Genomic DNA, 23,923 nt, shown 5'->3' on the forward strand with positions numbered 1-23,923 from the left:
AGAAAGAAAGAAAGAAAGAAAGAAAGAAAGAAAGAAAGAAAGAAAGAAAGAAAGAAAGAAAGAAAGAAAGAAATAGGTCTTCTGTTATCATGTGCCTATTGGTAGGAATTTTAAGTTAACCAGGGAAGAGGAAGGGGAAATGGAGTAGATATAGGGCTGGGGGAGGAGACATGAGTTAGAGTAAGAACAAGGGCAAATTTCTTCATTTTTCTTTCTTTTTTTTTTTTTTTTTTTAAGAGAGAGACACAGTGAGAGAGGGAACACAAGCAGGGGGAGTGAGAGAGGGAGAAGCAGGCTTTCCGCCGAGCAGGGAGCCCGATGTGGGGCTCGATCCCAGGACTCCGGGATCATGACCTGAGCTGAAGGCAGACGCTTAATGACTGAGCCACCCAGGCACCCCTTCATTTTTTATCTTTACTGTTACAGAGTGCTCTTTAAAGCATTCATTAGTACATAAATATATTTTAAATATAATCTGAAGTATTTCAAATATAAAGTAACATTTCTCCATATTTGGGAACAAGATTAAAGTTTTAAAAATGGACAGAATGAGATGAGAACTAGACTGTTTTCACTTTGGCAGTTCTACTGGTATATACTAGAGGAATAGCAATTCTGCACCATTTAAAGCTGAAAATGCTTTGTTAACACTCTGTAAGTAGGTGATTAAACCTTTGCAGAAACCTTGAGATACTGGAGATTTTGAAAATCCCATCTTATGGGGTTGAAAATTTTCACTTAAAAAGAAAAAAGATAAAAAGCTGGTTTCTCCCCATACTCAATTTAATCTTTAATAAACGCATTGCAAGATAGTTATTGATTAAAAAAAAAGTTTACCATTTGAAAATATATTCTATGTATAAGAAACTCATTATCAGATGCTGGCGTTATAAGTTAAATAAGTTTCCAGTTTAAAATATTAAAGTGAGTCAGTAAGTATAACTTCGTGTTTCCTCTCAAAGATTACTAAAGGAGAACTGTAATGCATTATGAGGAACTGAGGATGGATAGCAACTTGAGGTACTGGCATAAAAATATAACCAAAACAAGTAAGGAACTCATGATGTACACACATAGTAACTAAATAAGCATTGAAGAAATGCCACAGATATATAGTTGGTTATATATGGTTATATATATATAGTTATATATAGTTGGTTACAACCCACATCCAGTGGGTTGTAATGTAATTTAAAAAGGGGGGAGGGGGCATCTGGGTGGTTTGACTCTTGGTTTCGGCTCAGGTCATGATCTTGAGGTTGTGGGATCGAGCCCCACTTAGAGCTCTGTGCTCAATATGAGTCTGCTTCAGAGTCTTCCTCCCTCTCCTTCCCATGCTGGCTCTCTGTCTCTCTCTCAAATAAATAAATAAATTCTTTAAAAAATAAAATAAAAAAAAGATCCCTACAGTCCCAGAAAGAACAAACCCAGAGAGCTGATGGTGTGAGTTCCAGCCCCCCAAACAGCAAGCTTGATGCTCAGAAGTGATATGCTTTCAGTTGAGTCTAAAGAAAGGAAGACTTATGTTCCTGCTAATGTCAGACTGTAGCAGTTCTTTCTTACTGGGGATGGGCTGCCCTTTGTTCTATTCAAGCCTTAAACTGAGTGAAGTAAGGCCCAACTACATTAGGGAGAGTAATCTGCTTTAGTCAGTCTACCAACTCAAATGTAAATCTCATCTGAAAACACCCTCACGGACCTACCCAGAATAATGTTTGACCAAATATCTGAGTACCTAGCGGCCCAATCAGATTGACACATAAAATCAACCATCTCAGTGCCTATAACAAGAAATCATTTTTTAAATACCCATAAGCATCATTATCACGATTGGAACATTACTATATTGTGAAAATCAGGAAAACCAGGGAGATAAATTGTTTCCATACAACTGAAGTTACAAAATAATACTGAAATGAAAAGAAAGTGATTCAATTTTATTACAATGTATAGAATGTAGTACTTTTATTTTGAATCGTACACTTGCTGTTGGAGTAAGTAATCACCTTAGATTTCCTACAAATATAGAGTGAATATTTATGTGTGCCCAGGAAAGCAGAGTGTGGGAGAGGTAAAATGTTTGAATTATTAAACAGATTTTTATTTATTTTTTTTATTTTTTATTTTTTTAAAGATTTTATTTATTTATTTGACAGAGAGACACAGCAAGAGAGGGAACACAAGCAGGGGGAGTGGGAGAGGAAGAAGCAGGCTCCACGCAGAGCAGGGAGCCCAATGCGGGACTCGATCCCAGGACCCTGGGATCATGACCCGAGCCGAAGGCAGTCGCTTAACCAACTGAGCCACCCAGGTGCCCCAAACAGATTTTTAAATACTTTAGAAATCTGTCAGTGTGCCTTGGTATCACTATTCAATTAAGGTAAATGTTAACTTAATTTCTTTGTATTTCACTTATGTGATCATTTACTATAAGGTTTTGCCTTTCAGCCTAAAAGTATTGTTGCAAAGAGCATGCAGCTTTAGGATCGAGATGGTGATTTCATTTGAGGTCTTCAATAGACTTGTGGTGGGAAATTAAACAAGTGACATAACCTCAGGCATTGCCTGAACTTGGTTATTTTATGAACTGTAATAAAAATGCTTGTTATCAAATGTTAAGTATGGAGCATTTTGAACCCCTTGGATGAAATAATTTGAATTTACTCAGCCTTGTAAATAAATTTAAAAGATTAATTGACCTGCACAAATTTGTTACCAACCTTCTCTTTCCCATGGTGGCTAACTTCTAGTAAAACGAAGGAAATTAACATTTCTTTCTATTTCTTTCTCAGATGTAAGTGTTCACAGGGTTGAGTAGGTCATTATCTCTTACCTGATATAGATCTATTACAATCCACTGAGGTGTTGTGTGGGAAAACACTTCACATTAGGATAGAATACAGATTTAGGGTCACTTAAGGTCTATGAATTTGGCCTAGATTATAAAGTAATGAATAATAAAAAGTTTTAGAGAATAGGGTTTCTATGCCAGGAATGTTCCCTCTGAAGTGAAATCCCTAGATGAAATGACTGGGGGAAAAACTCCAATCTGAAAATTGGGTTCTTTTTTATCCTATTTTACTCTGAAAATAGCTAGGAAAAAAAGCACCAAGGAACAAAATAAACACAGGCTTGAGGGTACAGCACTTCCTCCCCTCATCACTGGTTAAATCACAGGAGAATAGGCAGCAGAGGATGAGGTGGTGAGAAAGAGAGACTGAGAAACAAAGAGAGGAAAAATGGGATGAGCTGGTGTGCTAAGTCCTCTACAGAACTTTTCAGGGAAACTCTGGGCTTCGTAGGTAAGGAAGAGATCCTAGGAAGGTTCCTCAGGGAATTGTGTTGTCCCTGATCCTCAAATTTTGGGTTGTCTTTCTTGTACTCTAGCCTCCCTCTGTACATAGTCAATATTTAGCACCATCGAAGTAGTTTAATGATCTCAACCATGAAAATACAATTTAAAAACAATTCTAAATAATGCTCATTCTGTTGGCATCTTAGTTGGTTTACAAAAGAAGTTTTTATAGATGACTGACAGAGGTGGTAATACAAACCTTTAGGGAAAAGATAGATTTGTTAGTAAATGGGTGAAATAGAGCAAGACACAGTAGGGAAAAGAATGTGGAAGTATTTTAGGGAATGTAATTCTGAAGGCTGGATATTGCCTTTTTGATTTGGCCGAAAAACAGAGAACATGTAAGCGTAGCTAGAAGGAATCACAGAAATGGAAGGCGGTGAAAATAATAAAGCTATGCAATGGGATTAGCCATGGCAAGGACAGAGAGACTAGGGTATCTATAATGGCTTCAAAAAGAATGTCCTGGGCTGGTGAAAGGCTGAGGCAAAACAAGAACTGTGCTTTGTGAAACTTGTAGAGCAAACAGAGAATGCAAGAATTGATTGCAGTGGGGTCATTTGCGTCGTTTTAGCAATTGGCATATATGGGAAACACACTTTTTGACAAAGGGAAGCTATTATATAGCAATAATGACTAAATAAAAATAGTATCAAATATTACATTTAAGTGGCTCAGTCAGTTAAGTGTCTGCCTTTGTCTCAGGTAATGACCCCGGGGTCCTGGGATTGAGCCCAGAGTCCCCAGAGTCAGGCTCCCTGCTCAATGGGGAGTCTGCTTCTCTCTCTCTCTCTGCCCCTCCCCCCAGCTCATGCTCTCTCTCTCTCTCAAATAAATGAAATCTTAAAAATATATATATTACATTTAAGTTTCACATTTTTTAACTTAATTCTTTCAGAGACACATATTGTAGAATTTAAATTGTTGGTTTTTAATTCATGCTAATCTTCTGTTGAGAAAAAAATTTCTTTTTTTTTTTAATATTTCAGAAGATTGTTTTCCTATTGTTTAATTAAAAGAGGAAATGAAACACACAGATAGCCCCTTCCACTAGCAGGTCCAATTCACTTCACTGATTGAAAAAAGAGCCGGAAATGAAAGAGTAACAGATGTTCTGATGACCCATCATTTCCAACATCTAAGTTCTGCAACTTCACACACATGCAAAGAAAGAGCACGAAGAAATGTCTCGGCCTGGCAACTCTGAGAAATTGGAGTGACAGGAACAGAGAGAAAAAAATTTCTAAGGAAATTTTTCTAACGGAATTCTAAGGAAATATCAGCATGGCTAGTATTTGGAGTAGATATTAAGAATTATATATACAGGTGGTGCCTGGGTGGCTCAGTCGTTAAGCGTCTGCCTTCGGCTCAGGTCATGATCCCAGGGTCCTGGGATCGAGCCCCGCATCGGGCTCCCTGCTCCGCTGGAAGCCTGCTTCTCCTTCTCCCACTCCCCCTGCTTGTGTTCCCTCTCTCACTTTGTCTCTCTCTGTCAAATAAATAAACAAAATCTTAAAAAAAAAAAAAAAAAGAATTCTATATACAAAATGAAATGAAAGCCAAACCTGTATTTTCACTGATGTTGAGTAGGATACATGTCTCAAATGTAAGTAAAGGGAAACATGTAAGTAAAGGGAAAATAAACCACTTGTAAAAATGATTTCTAATTTTGTTGGCTAAGCATTTGGGGAGAGAAAAGACTAGATTCTATCAAATCCTTATTAAAAACATAAAAGAGTGTAACAGTCTAGGTTTCACAAATTCAAATGCATCCGGGCACCATTCAGTGAATGTGAATGAGTGAAGCAGGCTAATGAGACTCCGGTGATAGGACACCTGTGAATGTCTTGCTTGATGAAAGCATTCAAATTCAATTAGGAAAAAAAATCTAGTGTGGCTGAACAAATACCTTCAAAGGTGCCAGTTCTCAACAGCTGGAGCTGTCAAAAGTACTTGGATTTTGTACATGATATAAAGTAATTTCTTTGCTTTTCATAATCTAGTACTTAAGGGTAGCTCTTCTTTGGTAATACTTAAACTCTACCTAACCTGTCCCAGGTTGATTTAAAACCTTCAGGAATCTTCGCCCCAGGAGTAGATCAGGAAGTGAAAGAGAATTAACTCGCTTTTCAGAAAATCAGACTTTCAAAAGAAGCAAATTGGTGGGGTTCACTATAAAAAAAATTAGGTTTTTATGCTTTACTCAAGATACATGTAAGTGACATTAAACTGAAACCTTGCCTTGTTTATAAATGCTCACACAGGCTTTCCATTGTAATTGATTTTAACTTTGTTGCAAAGATCTTTCTCTTAGGTCCTCAAAGAAAGTTGGATAGGTATTGAACATTATTATATGTTGGAAAAATCTAACACTATAGTTGAAAAAAGTTGCAACGATTCATTTTCTAAATATTAGATACACATTTCCAAATCTTTTGATCAGTTACATTTAAAAGTATTTTTGAAATTATATCATGCCAAAGAAACATGGGGGTGGGCTGTTGAAGAGTCAGTGTCTTGATTCAATGACAAACATGTATTGACTACATACTTCTGCTTGATGTGAGATGTAAAGGTTCTCATTGCTAATGTCTTACTTTTCTCATAATTACAGCTGACGAGATTGGTATTTTTCCATTAAAGTTTCATACTTGAGACTTGAGGGAATATACTTTTAAGAATGAATGGAGAGGGGCGCCTGGGTGGCTCAGTTGGTTAAGCAACTGCCTTCAGCTCAGGTCATGATCTCAGGGTCCTGGGAGGAGCCCCGCATCGGGCTCGCTGCTCGGCGGGAAGCCTGCTTCTCCCTCTGACCCTCCCCCTGCTTGTGTTCCCTCTCTCACTGTCTCTCTCTGTCAATTAAATAAATAAATAAAATCTTTAAAAAAAATTTAAAAAAGAATAAACGGAGAAACTTCCTTATGTGGTTTTCAAAAAACATTCAAAAAAGAATGATTATAACCTACAAAGCCATCTTTTAAATTTACTGGAAAACTTAAAAAAAAACTAAGCTTTTTGGGGACTCAACATCATTTTAAAATATTTCAAATTAAAGGGTCATTTCAGTTCATAATAAATCTATGATAAAAATGCTTTTGGGGCACCAACGGCAAGCAGAGTTTGATTTGGTCCAGTGCTAGTCACAGTTTAGTGAACGTCAGAACCATAGGGAATTGTCACAGCGTAGGTTCCTGGGCTCCATCCCTAAAGGTTCCTATTCCCATTCCAGAGGACAAGGGGTAGCCAAAGCATTTATATTTCCAACAGGTTCCTGAGTGACATGGATGCAGCTGATCTATGGACTGTATTTCGAGTAGCACGGATTTTGGGGTGTCCCAAGAAGCATAGTATATGCTAACAATTTAAATTATGTTTTTCAGAAAAATCATTTCAACTGTTCCAGAAGAGCTAAGTGCCAAGAAACCAACGTCAGTTCTGTACAGATACAAGGTGATGCGGATTATTTCATCAACCATCTTGGAGTTCCCACTGTGCAGTTTGCCTTTGAGGATATCAAAGCATTAGAGGTGATTGTTCCTAAAAATGCAAAACCCACAAACCCATACACACACACACACAGTATAGCAGACATGCAGAATTTGATTTTATCCTGGCTATTTGTCTTTCTTACCAAGTAGGTCACTATAGGAGGCTGCTTCATTTAGAGAGTTATTCTTGTTGTTCAGAGGCTTTGTAACAGTGTTTGAAAACATCAGCTCTTTTCAATAGTGTTGAATTCAATTTAAAAAGATTTATACTGTCACATTTTCACAGTGTGCTTCGCAACAAGAAATTTGCAGTAGTTGGATTAACATCAAAACATAATTGTAATCTTCAGTATTCACAGAAACAGATGACATGGACAATGGATTCTCCTCTCCTTCCCCAAGGGAAAATGCGTTTCACATTCTGTATATTAATGTGAGTCTTGTGGATTAGCTGCCCGAAGTTTGTCAATAGTTTGCCTGCCCAAAAAGATACTACTTTTTATGAGGATAGGAGGTTTTTTCTCCCAAAGATTGATTTACCTTAACTAAGTCTGTGTTCATCTATCTGTTGGACTTCAAACCTTTTGACCTTTCTCAGAATTACGACACAGGAAACTGTTTCTCTGCAGATCTAAGCCTGTTGGAGTATTTTACCTTTCACAAGTTGTGCATGCTTTATTGGGAGCAATTTGAAAGTTGGGCGGCCTGATTAAGGTAATTATTATATTAACAATATAAATAGTGACTGGAAAATAGAATAAAACCTGCTTTGTTTTTCAACTATAGATGCTCCTGAAAAGTTGTGTTTAAATTACATTTTTATAGGCTCAACTTCAGGTATGGGGTATCTTAATTTCTGATAGCATTAGCAATATTTCACTTTCTGTTTCTCAGCAGCGCTCCCACACTCATCCCTGAGTTCCTCTGTAAACAGCTAACGGTCACTAATGACTTCAATTCATGGAGGGAGAGACTCCAGGTGAATCCTATTTTTTTTAAAGCTTTTTTTTTTTTTTTAAGATTTTATTTATTTGCGAGAGAGAGAATGAGAGGCAGAGAGCATGAGAGGGAGGAGGGTCAGAGGGAGAAGCAGACTCCCTGCCGAGCAGGGAGCCCGATGCGGGACTCGATCCAGGGACTCCAGGATCATGACCTGAGCCGAAGGCAGTCGCTTAACCAACTGAGCCACCCAGGCGCCCAGGTGAATCCTATTGTAATGAGGTGAATTCTTAGGTAATGGAAAAGTTATCATTACAATTTACCTGTTTTTTTAAATTGTATTTTCATATGCTATTGTTGTGTAAAAATGGGATACGTGTGTAGGGGTAGTTTTTTACCAAGCCCACTATATACACTTTAATGAAATCAATGTATTAAGACAATAACTCATTTTTAATTTTCCTGCTTGATATCTTTTAATATCTCTTCATCATCCTCCTACCTCAGCCCATCCAGCTCCTGTCATGTTAACGTGTTGAATATCTTTTATCCCATCCCTGTCTAAATCATCATGGTTAAATCTTAAGCCAAGAATTTGACAGACAGTATAGTATAGCATTAGGAATGGGTCGATACTTGACTCTGATACTTACGAGACAAATGAGTTGACCTCTTTCAGACTTGTTTTGCAAATGAGGAGCCCTGTTATACTTCTAGGCAATGGAAACAATATATATTCTAGGCAATGGAAACAATTGGCTAAATTGTGCATTACTCACCAGCTTGCCATGTTCTTTATTAAGGAGTCTGCCATGTTGTTTGTCCTAGAGTGCAGTTAAGAAGAGTATTTCTTCAATGCCTGTTGCTATCACAAATTGAAATAATCAACCTAACAGGCCACATGTTTCCCCAGACTTGCATTGCCTGCATTACCCCCCTGGCCCTTGTAGGAATGGGGTTCATTATCACTGCACTCATTTTCAGTAAAAGAGCCAAAGTGGACAATTCTATAGTCCTTTTCACTTTATAAATCGCATGTGTTCTAAATGAGCTAATTTTATAATTATACTCAGGTTTTGGGAGAGATGATTTATTTAAATTTTATTTGGGTGATTATAATGCTAACTTCAGTGCTTTTGCCATTTTTTTTTCCAGCAGATTGATTATGGAGCTATTATAGTCTGTTTCAACGAGTGAATGATAATAGGGAAAAAAAAAAAACTGTAGGAAAAGAAACTAGTGCCACAGATGCCACTTTAAATGGACATATGGGGTATTATTCTAAAATGATTTTTGGTGAAACATGACATTTTATAATATCCATCCCCAATATTTCATGGTTCCATATTCCCACCAAGGCCTTTTCCCTATAGTTTCCCTGGGTGCTTATATATTGAATAAGATTGCATGAAGCATATTTCATCTTTAGCTTTTCTTGGTGTCTATGCTCTAATTTTCCGATAACTAATTTCACAGATGCAAAGCAATGTATGGATTTGCCAAATGCTAGAATTATTCCTTCTCATAAAATATTGCCCTGTTAATTGAAATGTCTTCAGTTGTATTTTTCATTTAAATAAGGTTTTCAATTTGTAAACATTGTTGCACCTGTTAGGAGAAAGAAGCATTCTGCACAGATTAAATACAATGCAGAGATTGCTGAAAAGGAAATGAAAAGACAGATGCTTTCTGATTAAGAGTGCAATATTTATGACAGGCTGGTGGTCTGATGCACATTTCTTCTGTCACTTAACAGCTGTTTCACATAATTTTTGTTCCAGATCAGTATATTTACTCTCCATAGGGCATGTCAGAGGGTCTGGCTTTCTTAGTATATCAAAAGATCAATCCATGCCCTAGTAAGCTTTCTACCACAGATTGAAGCTCTTGTTCCTCACGCTGTTTAACCTTATATTTTTTGCTCTTCTGCTTGAAACATTCTTTTTTAAACCCAATTTACCTCTATAATGGAGCATTTAACATTTAAATGATAATGAGATAAAGAGGTATTATAACTTTTATATAGCTGAGTTTTTTGCATAATTGTTTCAATATCATTTAGTAACCCAGCAACTGAAAACCAAGTAGCATAGGTATTTTGAAACTCTTATTCTTTTTAAGTTAGATGGCTCTGATATCAATTTTTTTTTTAAGATTTTATTTATTTATTTGACAGAGAGAGAGAGACAGCGAGAGCAGGAACACAAGCAGGGAGAGTGGGAGAGGGAGAAGCAGGCTTCCTGCCGAGCAGGGAGCCCGATGTGGGACTCAATCCCAGGACCCTGGGATCATAACCTGAGCCGAAGGCAGATGCTCAACGACTGAGCCACCCAGGCGCCCTCTGATATCAATTTTGATTCTTAAACTGATATATAACAGCATGAGTATCTGGGTGTATGTATGCATGTGTGAACTTTAATTTTAAGGTAATTTTATCACATAAAAATAATTAATTTGTGGAGGAACAATACAGATACAACACTACAATACACATGCACACATTTTGGAGCAAAGTAACTCATAGTTTACATCTTGATTCTTCATATTTTATACTACTAAGTAGAAGAATACTTTATTTTACTTAGTGATAATTCTTTCATTACATTTTCTGTTTGGAACTTAGTCACTGACACTGTTGTGTTAACAGATAATAACAGTTCAAAAGTCAATTAGAAGCTCTTGACTTAAGGAGGGGCACCTGGATGGCTCATTCGGTTAAGTGGCTAACTCTTGATTTGGGCTCAGGTCATGATCTCAGGGTTGTGAGATTATTAGCAATTCACCTTTTGGTGGTTGTGGGCTCTGAGCTGGGTGTAGAGCCTGCCTAAGATTCTCTCTCTCCGTCTGTCCCTTCCCCCACTCTCTCTCTCTCTCTCAAAACAAAACAAAACAAAACAAAACAAAACAAAAAACAAAACAAGCCCTTGACTTAAGGAACCAAATAGTTGTGTGTACCTATGCATAAGTTGTACTGATATTTTGCAATATCTGATAGAATTTGTTTCATACTGATAGCTATGAAACTTATGTAATGTCACTTAAAAATGAGATTTTACCTTTCTACTTCATGCTAATTGGAGATGGAATGGAAAGTTGTTCTTTAGAGTTCTCTCTAGTTCATTACTTTTCTTTGTAATTTATTTTGGGAAAAGTGCTTTCAGTGTCAATCAAATCATATGGTATTATTATTTTCAGATCGGACTTAATTCATTTAGGGCAGAGGTTCTTAAACATTTTGTTCTAAAAACCCATTTACCCTCTAAAAGTATTGAAAACTCCAAAGAAAAGAGCTTTTGTCTATGTGACTAATATGTATAAATATTTCCTACATTAGGAATTAAAACTGAGAAAATGTACATATATATGTATTCATTTAAAAATAGATAGTAAACCTGTTACAAATTAATATAAATAACTTATTTTTATGAAAGAGAATTATATTTCCCAAGACAAGAAAATACAAATTAGAAGAGTGGCATTATTTTACCTTTTTGCAAATCTCTTTATGGTGACGTAATATGAGATAGCTGGATTCTCATATGTGTTTCTACACTTTAATCTGTTGTTATATGTTTTCTTGGTTGAAATGTATGAAGAAAATCTGGTGTGATAGTCTTTTCATATAATGGCAAGTATTTTTCTTCTATACTACACTGAGACTTGGGAAGTATTAGTTTTCTAACGGTTAGTTTCAACGTGGAATCTACATATTGATGAGCTTTTTGCAACCTGTACACTTATGAATGGAGAGAGAAAATGAAAGCATGAAGCTATGTAATGTCATTATTATTATGAAAATAGTGTTGATCCCAGGGAGCCCTGAGGGCCTCCGACCACACATGGAGAAATGCTGATTTGGGGACGTGGCCTTGGTTACACTAGCCTACCTCATCCTTTATGTTTGACCCAAGGTGTTCAACATTGCTCTTTTTCAAGAATCTGAACTGTGATTCTCTATAAACCTGTTTGTGTATTTTCCGGGCATTTCTGGGTATTGCCATCCCATTCACCTGACAAACAACATGAAGTAGGGAATATAACACTCTCATAAACTGTGACTTTACAAAGAATTGCACTTCTGAGAAGCCTTCTTTTAGAAGAGAAGGTTAAACCCCAATCAACAAATCAACAGTTATAGAGCAGACTTGAAAAGCTTTGATTGTACAGTATATGAAATGCCTGTCACAGAGGGAGTGCTATTAAAGTTGCTGTATGCTTCTAGGAGCCTGAGGAGTAAACACAAGAAATTGAAATATGATACAGATATTGAAAAAAAAAAACAAAGAATGAAGAAACTCTTAAGACTCAAATGGATGATTCAAAAGATCATACTTCAAATTGCCTAATATTTAGAAATGGCTGCAAGGAGGACAGATGTCCCCTAGCAGTTGTCCTTGCTTAGAATTCTAAATAAGAACATTTATTCCAAATGCCTACCACCATTAGATCAAAGTATATTATGCATGTACTATATTTTAGCTCTAATGCTATTTTCAGGGATTGTCTTGTGATCATCCCTGTTATGAGGAAATTTGTTTTATAAGGAAGTTTTTTATAATTTCAGTAATAATACTTACAGGTGGGTTTAATGACAGACCAACCATGTTGTAAGTTTGGCAACATTTAAGTTAAGAATATAGGGTAGCTTCAATGTGATATATTCAGGTATTTGTTAATTCAAACTCATTCATTTTTTTAGCCAGCAGTTATTAAGTACTTGCCATAATCCAATGCTATGTTAGAAATTCAGAGATGAATAAAATCTGCTCTCCTTCTCTTAAAGTGGTCACAGTCTAGATTAGGACTCAAGACATATAAATAATCAAGTCAAGAAAGTATAGTAGAAGTTCTCTTAAGTGACTTCCACTTAATCAGCTTGTAGAATTCATTGACAATTTCCATCCCTTTAGAACACAAAGATCAATGCCCAAGCCTCCTTGAAGCTCATCATGGTAGATCCTTTCTGAATTTTTGCATACTTGTGTTTTCTTAGTTTATGTGGTATGCTTGCCCGGAGCCAGCTATACTCTCAGATCTATATATGCCCTTTTTGCATTTGTTATAAATAACAAGGTATTTTAATTGCTACATAAACTTGTGAGTCATGAATATGAAAAAAATTACTTCTAAGAAAACTATAATGATAATGTTCTAAAAGGTGAATTGCTAATAAAAAATTGATATGCAGTAGACCAGGCAGCTCTTAAAGATCTGGGGAAATGGTAGTAATCTAGATGCATTCCGCATTCAGTCTACTTCACAAACATCTTTAATAATTCACTTTAAATAAAAAAGCAGCTTGAAATGTATTAATGTTTAGGACAAGAAAGAAATAACAGAGCTTTATTCAACAGGTCAATGTTTAGAGAAAAGGTTTTGGCTTTTCATCAAAATATTGGGCCAATAGACCTGTACAAGTTCTAAATTAACATATTACTTTAGAGATGTATTTTTCTTACTGATTATTTAATTAAACCAGCTTCTAAATAAGTAACCTGCCAGTCAGTGGGACAAATCATATTGGGTAAGATGGCTCACTCTGTAAGTGAAGTGATAGAGGCAGGGTAGTATGAAGGAAAATTTTATTTAACACATGTAACATCTGTGGTAAGCATTGTTTTGTTCTAAATACTTTAAACATGTTCATTCATTTAATTTAGTTCTTGTCCTTATAACTAGTACTTATTAGGAATGTACTAGTATTACCACTTTCATTAAAGATGAAACCTAGGCACCAAGTGGCCAACATCACCCGTCTACTAAGTGGTAGAGTAAGGCTCAAACCAGCACACTGTAGTGCCAGATATCTGGGCTTCCCCCCCTAGTCTTAGACTGTTTCTTGAGGTTTTCTACATAAAATGACTAGTCCTAAAATGCTTTCCACCTCCCACTATATCCATAGTGCAATGTAACACCACAGTATGTGGTGTTTCTTTTTATTTCTACTTTCCTATACAAAGGTTCTAAACATTTCAGCTTTGACAATTCTTAAAGTTAAGCAATAGCTGGAAGTGGGTAATATTTCTTAACTGAATTTAAAATGAGCCCATAGTTTACATATAATGACAAAATTGTTATGAATGTTTCCTTATAGTAATTTACAAAGTCTTGTCCAAGACAAATAGCATTTATAATTTTATTTCCAAGTTCATTTTGGAAGATGAGGACAAGGACGTTTGTCTCTTCTAATTTTAAAGATAATGACGTATTTCTTCAAGTAGAATATTTTGAAATCTAAAACCATTTTGAGGAGGGGTACCTGGGTGGTTCAGTCAGTTAAGCAGCCAACTCTTGGTTTTGGCTCAGGTCATGACCTGGGGTTGTGAGATCTGGGTTGTGAGATCAGGCCCCATATGGGGCTCTCTGCTCAGTGGGGAGTCTGCTTCTCTCCCTCTTGGTCTCCCTCTGCCCTTCCCCCCACTCATGTGCTCTCTCTCATTCTCTCTCTGCCCCAAATAAATAAATAAATCTTTAAAAATTAAAATTATTTTGGGGATGAATTTAGATGACTCTTTAAAATGAATAATTAAAATGTTAACAGCAGTTTTGGTACCCATATGCTCTAACCGTTAACTCCAGAAGGAAACAGCATATCTAGATTTCATATAGCTGTGGATGATGACTATGGCTATGATTGAATTTCCTTGTCCATTCCTTAATCTCCACAATTCCATACCGTTTTATTTGCCTCTGGAATTGCAGGTTTTCAACATCTGTTTCACAGTTAATAGTGTTTCACACAGAAGCTTATAGTTTTGTTTGTTTTTTAATAAGCAAATGCTTCTATAGAAACTACAAAGAAAGACACAACAGTGGCCTTTGAAGTCTCATAAATGTTAAAAAGAAATGGGTTGAAGCCAAGGCCACTTGGCTTTTAAAGATCACTATAGCTTCCTCATGAAAGTTCCAGCTTTTATATTAGTCTCAAGAGAGTTGCAGTTGTCGTCAGTCTTTTATGATGCTCTGTCCCTGTGATTTTAAATGAACAGAGAATATTCTGAAGGAGAACAAAGTATTTACCAGTATTTTGATTTTCACAGTCTCTTGTCAATAGCATTAGCATTGAAATTATTTTGATATTTTTCTCTTATTAGTGAAAAATGTTTTAAGTCTAAATAGTGTAGTGTTTATGTAGTACTGATAAATGGGCAAAAGTAGGAAAAAAATAAACGGTAACTTCACACACAAGGTCATTTTTAGCTCTTTAAATTAGTATCTTCTCACTTTATATTTATTCATTGATAATTCTTGTCAGAGCATTCAAAATGTTATATATACTCCATGTTTAGAGACAACTTCTAATTTATCACTCAGGTATACATATATGGAAATTGAATTGAAAAGAAATTTTGTGTTATTATTGCTGAGACCTATTGTTAGAAATAATAAAATCAGATTAGGACATGGCAAAATATTGAGGTGAAATTCAAAGCACTTCTTTTCTATACTGGCCACAGGTTCAGGTTAGGAATAGAAGCTCCATCGGCTATCATTGGTTTGCAGACTCCCACCAGTTGTGATTTTGGACAATCCAAGAGGTCAAAGTAAGATCAGAGGCTTCTTTGGTGGGAGGATGGTCATATGAGTTATGGGTCCACAGATGGGCCTGGCCCAGAATTTCTCTGATGGAGTGACTGAAAAAAACAAACAAACAAACAAAAAACAACAGTCATAGATTCATTGACTTCTAGAGCAACACTGATCATTGAACCCATGTAGCTTAATTCATTATTCTGTATTAAAGGAAATAGAAGCTTAGAATCAGGACTAGAAGAAAAAAAGCAATAAATTAAGTCCTGACTTAGTTATGCCTACTCCTAGCCCAATGCATCTATCTATACCTGTTCTCTGCTAAACTCCTATTCTGTATTGTCTATTCTTTTTCACACTTCTTTCCTCAATTTTCTTCTCTCTCCCCTCTCCAGTCTGGCTTCTTTTACATTTTCCTGCACATAAGGTCATATTCTTCATATTCTTTTCTTCTTTTTCTCCCCTTGCCTTTTCTGGATGGTTTTCTGCTCCCACTCCCTTTCCTCCCATTCTGTTTTCTTTTCTTTCTTTCTTTTTCTTTTCTTTTTTTTTATTGACTCTGAAATTTAGTCTATTTCAAGTGACTTAATGTGTTTAATTTGATCATAGGTGAAGCTATAGCCCAATTCCCCCCTAACATTTCAGGGTACAAGGCAATGGTACAAATGGGAGCTGTTATGTGTACATACTCTTTAAATGTTATAAATCAAACTAAAAAAATGTTCAATAAAATATACTTTCCTCCTGATCTGACAAACACCTATTTAAAAATATTGGGAAGGCAGGCTTGAATTTAATGTTTGCAGACTCATGAGACTCCTATGCCTAAATGTGGTGACAGAGGAAGAACTGACCCTCAGCTCCTGACCCTTGATCCTTGACCCACCCTTCTTTTTCTGCCCACCCTTGGTTCAGTCCCACACTATGAGGGGCCTTGTGTACATGTGTGTGTACCCAGTCTGCACTTGTAAGCATAGTCCCTAGCACCCATAAATGGCTACGTCTCACCCATTTCCTCGGCCTAGGGTTGCATACTGGAGGGACAGTCTTCCCTGGAGATTATAGACCTGGAAAAGAAGGTTGGCCACTGGAAACAGATATAAGGCCTTTTGAGCAGGGAATTCTGAGATTCTAGAATTCAAGGTTAACTAGAACTTAATCTAGAAAGGGAGTCATGGACTCTGAGTAGGCACATTTCTCTGAGTTGACTTAAGATAAAAAAAACCTTGGAAATAAAAAGTGACTAAACTCTAGATACTGAACTTTAGGTATGCCAAACTGTTGACGGTCCTGGTGTAGGAAAATAAATATTCTTGAAGAAACCTGCTCAAATGCCTTGAGTGTGTTATCTAAGATTTGTTGCTAAGAAAACTGGAGACCTGAACCGATCATTATAGGATCATTGGCAGTATCAGCTGGGTGTTGACCTAACTAACCTAGGTTCTAAAAGGTGTGGCTCTCTAATGATTGTGACCTTGAAGCTGTGAGGTACTCAATACAGCAAATCACTTCCAGGATATGGTTGAAAATGTGTTTCAAAATTTCAAGCTTAGGGCGCCTGGATGGCTCAGTTGGTTAAGTGTCTGCCTTTGGCTTGGGTCATGATCCCGGGGTCCTGGGATTGAGTCCTACATTGGGCTCCTTGCTCCGTGGGGAACCTACTTCTCCCTCTCCCTCTGCCTCCCTCCCTCCCCCCTCTGTCTCTCACGAATAAATAAATAGAATCTTAAAAAAAAATCAAACTTAATGAAGTATAAAAAGAAGTGAGAAGTTGTCAAAATGAAAAATATTCAAACAGACCCAGTGTCTGGGACATGAGTTCTAGAGCAAGAGTTCATTTCAGTAAACTTTCTAAGCAAAGAAATGCATGATGGAATCTTGAACAAACTCTGGGCATCTTCAAGTGCTATGTTCTCTGCCATCTACTCCATTTTGAAGATTATGATCATGTACTACTGTGAAAAGTTTATAAAATTGTGTTTTATGAGCCCAAATGGTGTGTATATGCATACCAAAATATTTTGAGCCAAGAAACATCTTTGGATATTTTTTTTGACAGAGGAACAGTAGAAATTTCCATGTTTGAAACTTAAGGAGAAAAATGTGAATTCCAAACGAAAACACAATCAGAAAACTGGAAAGTAGGGAATGCTGGTTGAGAACTTAGTTAGCATTTAGTTTTCTTATATTCTGTTGGTAACCATAGTCTTTTCAAATATATCTTGTAAAGAGAGCCCTGCTACGTAGCATAATATAACTAAAATACTATACTGGAAAGCAAAATAATTCTGTTTGCTTGAAATATAGTTATTGGTAATTTTACATTCATTAAGTAAATGTATGAATGAGTGGATGGATACATTTTTTAAATTAATATTTTAATCATAGCTACGATATGCTTACAAACCTTAATCTCCCCCCTCCTCCCTCCCTAACTTCTTTAATCAAATTTTAGTCATGCTCTGTATATATTGTTGCTATTCATTTATTTAAGATGATATTAATACAGTTTTCAGATTGTTTTAAAACATAATAATCCATAATATAATTGCATCATAAATTGATGTAACTGTGCACCTATTATTCGATAAGTTTGCCTGCATTGTTTTGTTATTATAGGTAATATTTTGTGGAAATGTGTAGACCTGATATCTGTTCCTCTCTCCAGTTCCTCTGAAGTAAATTTGTGGGTTTAAAGTTTGGGTCAAAATATGAATATTTTAAGCCCTTCGAGATGTTGGAAAAAGATCTTCCTGAATGGTGGTGTATTTTAAAACCTTTGTGGCAAAGCATTAGATTGTTCTTTACTCTCACTCTTGCCAACAGTGTTCATTCTTTTAATTGATTTTCTTTTATACTAACTTAATATTAATTTACTAACATTAAAAACTATTTTGTAAGGATATTCAGTGTGGAGTCTGTATTTGGAAATGAATGTCAGCATAGATCAAGATATTTAAATATCTTTCCAGATATAAAAACAGAAATAATATGGCTAAGATATTAACTGAAGGGTCCAGCCTGATAAATTGTAAATTTGTAATTAATTTAATAATCAGTATGAGGATGACATTCATAAAGGAGTCTTAAAGGCTCAAGTTTATCAAGGCATGTAACGTAAGGCTGAACTTCAAGAAGCTTTGAAGTATTTCAGGTGTTGCAGCTGGAAAATAGAAAATGTATGACAACTAGCTTGACAGGTGTCAGAGATTGCCTTGTGAAAGTTCTAGTATATTGTTCAAAACTACTGCAAGGAAGCAGTATATAGAATTTCTTCAACAAGGTCATAGCAGTTCCTAAGAGGATAGGACAGAGGAGACAATGAAAAAAATTGGAGTTAAAAGTGCACATAAGTCAGCTTTTAATGATTCCAAGGTCATGATTTTAAAATTATGGATACTGACTTTTCGTACTGCACCAAGGTAGATACGTGTATTTAGAGGTGGAGAAGGGGAGTGCAGATTGTTAAGAGGCCCAGGGCATGATGAATGTCTCTGGAGAGTGGGCATGCCACCCCTTCAGAATAGCTGGTACTGCTATACACAATGATTAACCTGTAAGGCAACAAAAAAAAATAGACTTGTACCGCATTGTACTCTATCATTCTCTGATGTCGTTTTTCAGGAGATGCCCTGGGAAAAAGGACACTTCATCATGGGTTGGTGGGTGGGTGGGTGGGGATTAGTGTAGAAGTGGCAAGTATATCCTGAATCTTAATGTATTCATATTTCTATTTTATCCATTTTATTATTGGATTCTATGTTTTCATATGTAATACGAAGCATTGTTCTAAAATGAAGAATGGCTCCGTCGGTGAAACGTCTGCCTTTGTTTGGCTCAGGTCATGATACCAGGGTCCTGGGATCAAGCCCCACATCAGGCTCCCTGCTGGGCAGGGAGTCTGCTTATCCCTCTCCTTCCCATTTGTGCTGTCTCTCGTTATGTCTATTGCTATCTCTGTCTCTCTCAAAAAAATAAATAAAATCTTTAAAAAAATAAAATAAACAGAAAATTTAACTCCGATGCTAAAAGAAATCCCAGACTCATAGTCCTAAAAGTTTCCCAAAAACATTTGTTAGACTTGTTTATGTTTGTAAAAAAATATTCTAGACAGAAGAAATGATGGAAAGGAACAAATATATTACGTTAACATGAAAGAAATTTAGTCTTTCTCTTCCTTAACAAATATTAATCATCACCATCAATTAAGTTTAATTGAGCACAAACTAGGTGCAGAACAGTATGCTATGCATTAAGAACAAATAAAGCTATGATACAATCCATGGTGCTCAAGGGATTTATAATCTCTTTAGAGCATCCAGGCATGAGCATAAACAAATAAATGGCAATAAAAGAAGCCAAGGCTCAGTGCCAAGTGATTTCTCTAAACATAAGTTGTCTGAGCCATAGCAAACAGAGTGATTCATTTAAAATTTTAATTATTTTTATTTTCTTAGAATTTACATGTATATTTAAAACTTTGTTAACATCACCATAGATTCTTGAACCCTTCACGAAATACAGATACATCCACCATAAATAATATAAGTCTCAAGAGTACTATGGGGGAGAAATAAAACTGAGACTGTACCTGTCAGACAATAAATCAGAGAGAGAAATTTCAGCAGAGAGCATCAGGTCTTACAAGTCTACAAACTCCTGTACCTCTCCAGAGGTCAAAGTGACAGGTAGCATCATGATGGCTTCTTCCATGGTAATATTCAAAGTCCGTTTCTGGAATCGTCCATGGATTGGTTACTGGTAGGGTCCATTTATAAAGGCATCTATGTATTACAATGTCCTCTTAATTCAGAATCTAGACATGTGATAACATCACTTTCCCAGAACATCGCCATAAGCTCATCCACCCAAGCTCTAATTCTTGAAATTATTGTTGACTCTTTTCTTCTTCATCCCCCAATCAATTTTTTCTAACTCCTATTTTTGCCAGTCACTCCATTGCTGAGTTCAATTTATTTTTTCTTACAGTGTATCTCATTGCTATCATTGAAACTCCAGCTGGTGTAGGCCATTCATTATGCCCTCATAAAGGACTTTGGTCTCCTATTTTGGTAGACTTCCCTGCCACCACTTCATCCTGCAACTGCTTAAAGACTAACCTCCAAAAAATGTCTTTACTTATGCCTCTCTTCCCTTTCCTTTCCCTGGCTTAGCAACCTTCCACATTTTCCAGTGAACAATTTTTAATAGTCCTATCAATAACATAATCTTTTCCTCAACACAACTATTGTTTTTATCATTCTCATGACATCTAATAGGGTAATGCCTTGAAGTTCATTGTATTCTCTTTTTCTCCTAATAGTGTATATGCTGGTTGAGTCTGCAAGTTTTGTCCTAACCATATTTGTATACTATGTTTGTACCAAGAGGGTACAACCATGAAACAGTCCTCTGAATTACATTAATCCCTATTTAAACAGTGTGCTCATTTCTTAGGGCTGCCTTAACAAAGTACTACCAGTACTGGGTGGTTCAAACAACGAAATTTATTGTCTCACATTTCTAGAGCCTATAAATCAAGATCGAGGTGTCAGTAGGCAGGGTTGTTTCTCTCTGAAGGCTGTAAAGAAAAATGTGTTCCATGCCTCTCTCCTAGCTTCTGGTGCTTTAATCTTTGGCATTCTTTGGCTTGTAGCAACATAATTCCAATATTCACATGGCATTCTACCTGTCTCTGTCTTTGTGTCCACATTTTCCCTTTTAATATAGACACAGTCATATTGGATTAAGAGTTACTCTAATGACCTCATTTTAGCCTAATAATCTGCAAAGACCCTATATCCCCATAAGATCATTTTCAAAGGTATTGGGGGTTAAAACGTCAACATCTTGGAGACACAATCCAACCCCAAACAGCCAGTACTATTTTAGATTAATGTGGACTGCAGAGGATTGTGTTTTGGGGGGTTGGTCTTTTGTTTGTTTGCTTGTTTTTTAGGAAATTGATTTGTAGCTTCTTGACTATGTTTCTGTTCTATCCCTGAAGTGTTCATTTGAACTTGCAAACTACATATAAATTGTCTACCTTCTCCAATCCTTCTATTCCCCCTTTATTTATTTATTTATTTATTTATTTATTTATTTATTATTATTTTTTTTAAAGATTTTATTTATTTATTTGAGACAGAGAGAATGAGAGAGAGAGAGAGAGCACATGAGAGGGGGGAGGGTCAGAGGGAGAAGCAGGCACCCCGCCGAGCAGGGAGCCTGATGCGGGACTTGATCCAGGGACTCCAGGATCATGACCTGAGCCGAAGGCAGTCGCTTAACCAACTGAGCCACCCAGGCGCCCTCTATTCCCCCTTTAAATATCTTTTCATATAGATTTAGAATACTTGCTATTAAATTTCCTTCCTGTTCTTTTAAAATAACTTTAGCAGTTTGGGTCAGGAAGACCTGATAAAGTACTTAAGTATTTCCAAGTGACACACTGTACATTTGTTTATGTTCCAGTTAGCTGGGTTCATTGGTTTGCATGATTATCTAATCACATTACTATACAATATTGCAAAGTGGAAATCGGAATAAGCTTTCCATGATTGGTCATCATAGAAAATAGAATCTTGATTTGCTATGGTTCCAGATGGTGGTTTGCTTATAATAGTTTAGATTTAATCATAATCATTATAAACTAAACGCAGCTAAATTATACTATCTTAGAGAGAATTTTCATGTTGTTTGCAACCATAGGCTCTTGCAGAAGGCGTGTCCTTATCCTTTGTAGAGTTAGGAATAGACTATTATTACTATGCCATTCTTTGAATGTTGCCATTCTCTTTACCATAAAGAATTAATCCTTAAAATTAGTGCTTCCCAGTCATGAATGTTATTTATTTGTGATTCGTCTTTTGAGCACATCCAAGTAGAATATTTTTTTGATGTTGAGAAGCCTGCTCTCCAGGTAACATCACAGGTATGTTGAGATTATTACCAACATTATCAATTTGTTTTGAGAAAATATTTTAGCATACATTAGTATAAAATATCCCTAGTTTTTTAAATTATTTATTGGCAGATATAAATTCGGTATGCAATATTTTATGCTAGCTGTCCAGAACCCGGCTCTGTACGGCTTACAGAACATTTATTTTTACCACCTAAGTCATAAAAGTTGTTTTCCATATCTTCAGTCAAACTTAACTACAGGCAAGAAGAAGTGAAGAAATTACCTGTCACATTATTCACAGGCCAGACCACGATACTGTAAATACCATGGCCCACTAAGCTAATTTAGAAGAAAAAATGGAAAGAGGTTTTTAAAAGATGGCATTTGTATGTAATATATGTAGAAGAGTTTAGGGTTTTGACAGTTTGAGATTGTATCCTCTTTAGAGAGAATGCATAATGACTTTTATTTCTTTTGAAATATGCATAACTTCTTGAAGGTAACTTTCAACTCTCATTAGCACTTTTCAAAGCAAGTTTCCCATCTTTATGAAAGCAGAGGGTATGACATACCTGAACTTTGAATAGAGTGAATGTTTACTTATCAACAATTCAATCATTTCCCCTCTTGTTTGGATCTTTCACTCCATTAATTTGTGGGAGAAAAAAAAAAACCTACTGTGGACATACAAGTTTGGGTTTGACTGTTCTATTATTAAGTCTCCTACCTAATCAACATTACAAGAATATATCTAATTCTAGCTAAAGTATGGAATGCTGTTAAGATCTGTTTGTGGGAATGAGTTTGTAGATAAAAGTGTGGCTATTGTTGATTGTCCATCCTTGTTTCTTACTGACCTGTAACTTTTTACAAGTTAACTTCTTTCAACTATAATCTCCTCATCTACAAAGTGAGAGTTTTAATGATACCTGCATCATGATTACCTTGATTATTATGTCAGGGTTTCTCAACCTCAACACTATGACATTTGCCAGATAATTCTTTGTCGTGGAGTGCTGCCCTGTGTTTTGAAGGATGTTTAGCCACATCTCTGGTCTCTGTTTACTAGATGCCAGTGTAGCGCTCCGCCCCTTAGTCATGACAACCAAAAATGTCTCCAGATATCACTAAAAGCCTGCTGAAAGGCAAAATTCCCCCAGTTGAAGATCACTGGATTACATGAATATCAATATCTGCATCTATAGAGAGAGCTTTGCACAGTTTCTGGCATATAAGTGCTCAGTAAACTTTGGCTATGATTATCATATAGCTGACAGGCTTTTATAATATCTTCTCTGAAGAGCCATACTCTTTAAAAACATGAACACTATCTCTGTTCTCTTTGTATATGTACAAGTGTATATAGATCTATATCTGAATATATGTGTACATGTATATTAGATATTTTCCAGCTATTATTCAAAGTAATGAAGGGCATAACAAAATAGTTAATATCTACCCAGAGCCATCAAGCCTCATTAGATTCATTCTCTTGGCCAATACATATTTTACAAATTATCAAAACTTTCCAAAAGAGATGGACTTAAATTTCTCTCTCTCCTACGTGACCATGTAAGAATAAAATACAGACATAGGAAATGGCAGACAGTAGAGTGGAAATATTGGTGTCTATTACACAACATGATAGGGATTATCACCAGTGAGGATTTTTTTTTCCTCTAACCCCATGGCTGGGTCCAAAAA

General features: G+C 36.1%; 1 protein-coding gene across 1 annotated transcript in view; it reads left to right on the top strand.

Moving 5' to 3' along the window:
• Nucleotides 1-23,923, top strand: part of NAALADL2 (N-acetylated alpha-linked acidic dipeptidase like 2) — a gene marked incomplete at its 5' end in the record, with an annotated part of 857,615 nt that overhangs the window by 633,150 nt on the left and 200,542 nt on the right. The window contains one exon of the mRNA XM_034988848.1: nucleotides 6,736-6,882. Coding sequence (XP_034844739.1) covers nucleotides 6,736-6,882 — 147 coding nt within the window. The remainder of the gene's footprint in view (nucleotides 1-6,735; nucleotides 6,883-23,923) is intronic.

This window comes from Mirounga leonina, unplaced genomic scaffold (genome assembly GCF_011800145.1).
Source record: "Mirounga leonina isolate KUSES-001 unplaced genomic scaffold, KU_Mleo_1.0 Mir_115, whole genome shotgun sequence".
NCBI classification, from domain to species: Eukaryota; Metazoa; Chordata; class Mammalia; order Carnivora; family Phocidae; genus Mirounga; species Mirounga leonina.